We start from the raw sequence: 2,414 nt of genomic DNA on the forward strand, positions 1-2,414 counted from the left end.
GAAACTCAGCAGTCTGTGCCCGGCTGTGGCGTCGATGAGTTGGTCGATGTGGGGTAGCGGGAACGAGTCTTTTGGGCAGGCTTTGTTCAGGTCTGTGAAGTCTACGCACAATCTCCACTTGCCGTTCTTCTTCTTCACCATGACTACATAGGCGACCCACTGAGGGCACTTCGATTCTCTGATAGAACCGTTCATTAACAATTTCTCGACCTCTTCACGAACTGCATCGTTTATCGTGGAGTTGAACTTTCGTCTGATTTGGAGTTTATGGCCGATGAAAGCTTTCTTGCTGTGGTCGTTGTCGTCTAGTTGGACGGGGTCGAGGTCCTCTACGGTTAACCCCATGGCTTCTATGATTTCAGAGTCGCTGATGGCGTCTTTCTTTTCATCGCCATCCGACCCCGACTTCGTTAATTGCTATGCTTCCTTGGCTTTTCCCTTCAGCTGTTGGGTGTACGTGCAGTCTTGGGCGATACGGTAGCATTCTCGGGTCGTGTGTTGCTCTCCCCGGATGCAGAATACTCCCCAGGGGGTGGGAAATTTAATCACTTGGTACAAACTGGAGGGGACGGCTTTCATGGCGTGTATCCATGGTCGGCCTATGATGGCATTGTACGCCGTATCCTGGTCCATGATGTGGAACGTGTCTCCAAGGTGACGCCGCCGGCCAAGACTAGCAGTGTGATTTCTCCAGATGTCCGCTCAACTACATTGTTAAAACCTGTTAGCGTGATACAACGTGGCACTATCCTGTCCTCGAGCTTCATTTGGGTGAGAACTCGAGGATGGATGATGCACGCGCCGCTTCCATCATCGACCATGATACGTCTTACATCAGTATCAAAAACACGTAAAGTAATGACAAGGGCATCATAGTGAGGAAAGACCAAACCGTGGGTATCCGACTTATCGAAGATGATACTTTCTTCGAGTTCATCATACTATTCGTGGGTGATTGACCGCTTGAGCTTGTGAGTGGTGGTGAACTTCACACTATTGATAGATGCGTCGTCGCCTCACCCGATGATCATTTGAATGGTCTGAATTGGGGAAGGTGGTCTGGGCGGCCCCTGATGTTGTTCTCGCCCTCGGACGAAGTTGGCCCTTCCTCGATCGCTCATCAACTCTTTTAGGTGCCCTTGGTGCAGCATGTTCACGACCTCCTGTCTGAGGGCGATGCAGTCCTCGGTCTTGTGACCCCATTCCTGGTGGAATTCGCAGAGGGCATTGACTTTCTGGTGCTTGGGTCGGACTTCATCTTCTGTGGCTATTTTACCTTTGGGACGAGCTTTTCCAATGCGTAGACTATTTCTGAGGGGGAAACACAAAAATTGTGAGCCGATAACAAGGGGGCATACCTCTTTCATTTCGGTAGATTCCCGTTCGCGGCCTGGATGGACCTTCATCGTGACCCTGCTAGCTCTCTTCTATTTTTGTTTCTTCGGTCTTTCCTAGATTCCATTTGGACAGAGGTCAGATGTTGAGTAGGTCCGTTGAGATCGTCCTCGTCGGCTCTCACGTGGGCACAATAAGCGTTATGTATTTCTTCCCACGTGGTGGGAGGGTACTTCATTAGTCTACTCAATAGTTTTTTGGTTGCCCTCGATCCGATCCTGTTCAGCCCGTTTTGGAAAGCTGCTACTGCCATTTCCTCTGATACGTTTGGGAGGGTCATTCTCACTCTATTGAACCGGGCGAGGAAATCCCTAAGCCCTTCGCCAGGTGAATGTCTGATGGCGAATATGTCATTCACCCTGGCTTCCGCTTTCTTGGCCCCTGCATGGGCGGTGACGAATTTGTCGGCCATTTCTTCAAATGTCTGTACGGACCGTGCGGGCAGTTGCGAGTACCATGTTAATGCTCCCCCGGTTAGGGTTTCACCAAACTTTTTCAACAATATAGATGGCACTTGCTCTTTAGCGAGGTCGTTGCCTTTCACTGCGGTGACGTAGTGGATGATGTGATCCTCAGGGTCTATCGTGCCGTCATATATTTTCAAGTATGGCGGCATTTTGAAAGTTTTTGGTATAGCATGCGGCGCGGCCTCGTCGCTATATGGTTGTTCCACAAATCGGCCGGCGTCCCGCTTTGGTAGCAGTTTTGGGGCATCTGGTATCTTATCTACCCTTTCTTGATGCTCTCTCATTTGGTCGCGGAGTGCTTTGTTCTCGTTCTCCATCTGCTCCATCTTTCTAAGGATGGCAGCGAGGGCGTCGTTACCTGCATCATTAACAGAGTGAGTGATACCTGTCGAGGGAGGTTGGGTGCGTTGCTCATTAGTTGTTATGGCGATGTCGACTCGTACACCCTCTCTGCTCACCCTCTGAGCGGGTTTGTCGAGTATACTGTTCAGCGTATTCGTTAGCCATGCCTCTAGTAACTTTTTTACAGCTGGTGGGGCTTCTTTCGTAGTG

At 50.3% G+C, this 2,414-nt stretch overlaps 1 protein-coding gene across 1 annotated transcript; it reads right to left on the reverse strand.

The window, feature by feature from the left end:
• Positions 1–1,016: 1,016 nt before the first annotated feature.
• LOC109215529 lies at positions 1,017–2,146 on the reverse strand. The gene is made up of 2 exons (XM_019379605.1): positions 1,413–2,146; positions 1,017–1,311 (listed from the first exon to the last, which is right to left on the reverse strand). Exons 1-2 carry the CDS (start codon positions 2,144–2,146, stop codon positions 1,017–1,019), a joined length of 1,029 nt encoding a protein of 342 aa, XP_019235150.1.
• Between the last annotated feature and the right edge of the window lie 268 nt (positions 2,147–2,414).

This window comes from Nicotiana attenuata, unplaced genomic scaffold (assembly GCF_001879085.1).
Source record: "Nicotiana attenuata strain UT unplaced genomic scaffold, NIATTr2, whole genome shotgun sequence".
Lineage (NCBI taxonomy): Eukaryota > Viridiplantae > Streptophyta > Magnoliopsida > Solanales > Solanaceae > Nicotiana > Nicotiana attenuata.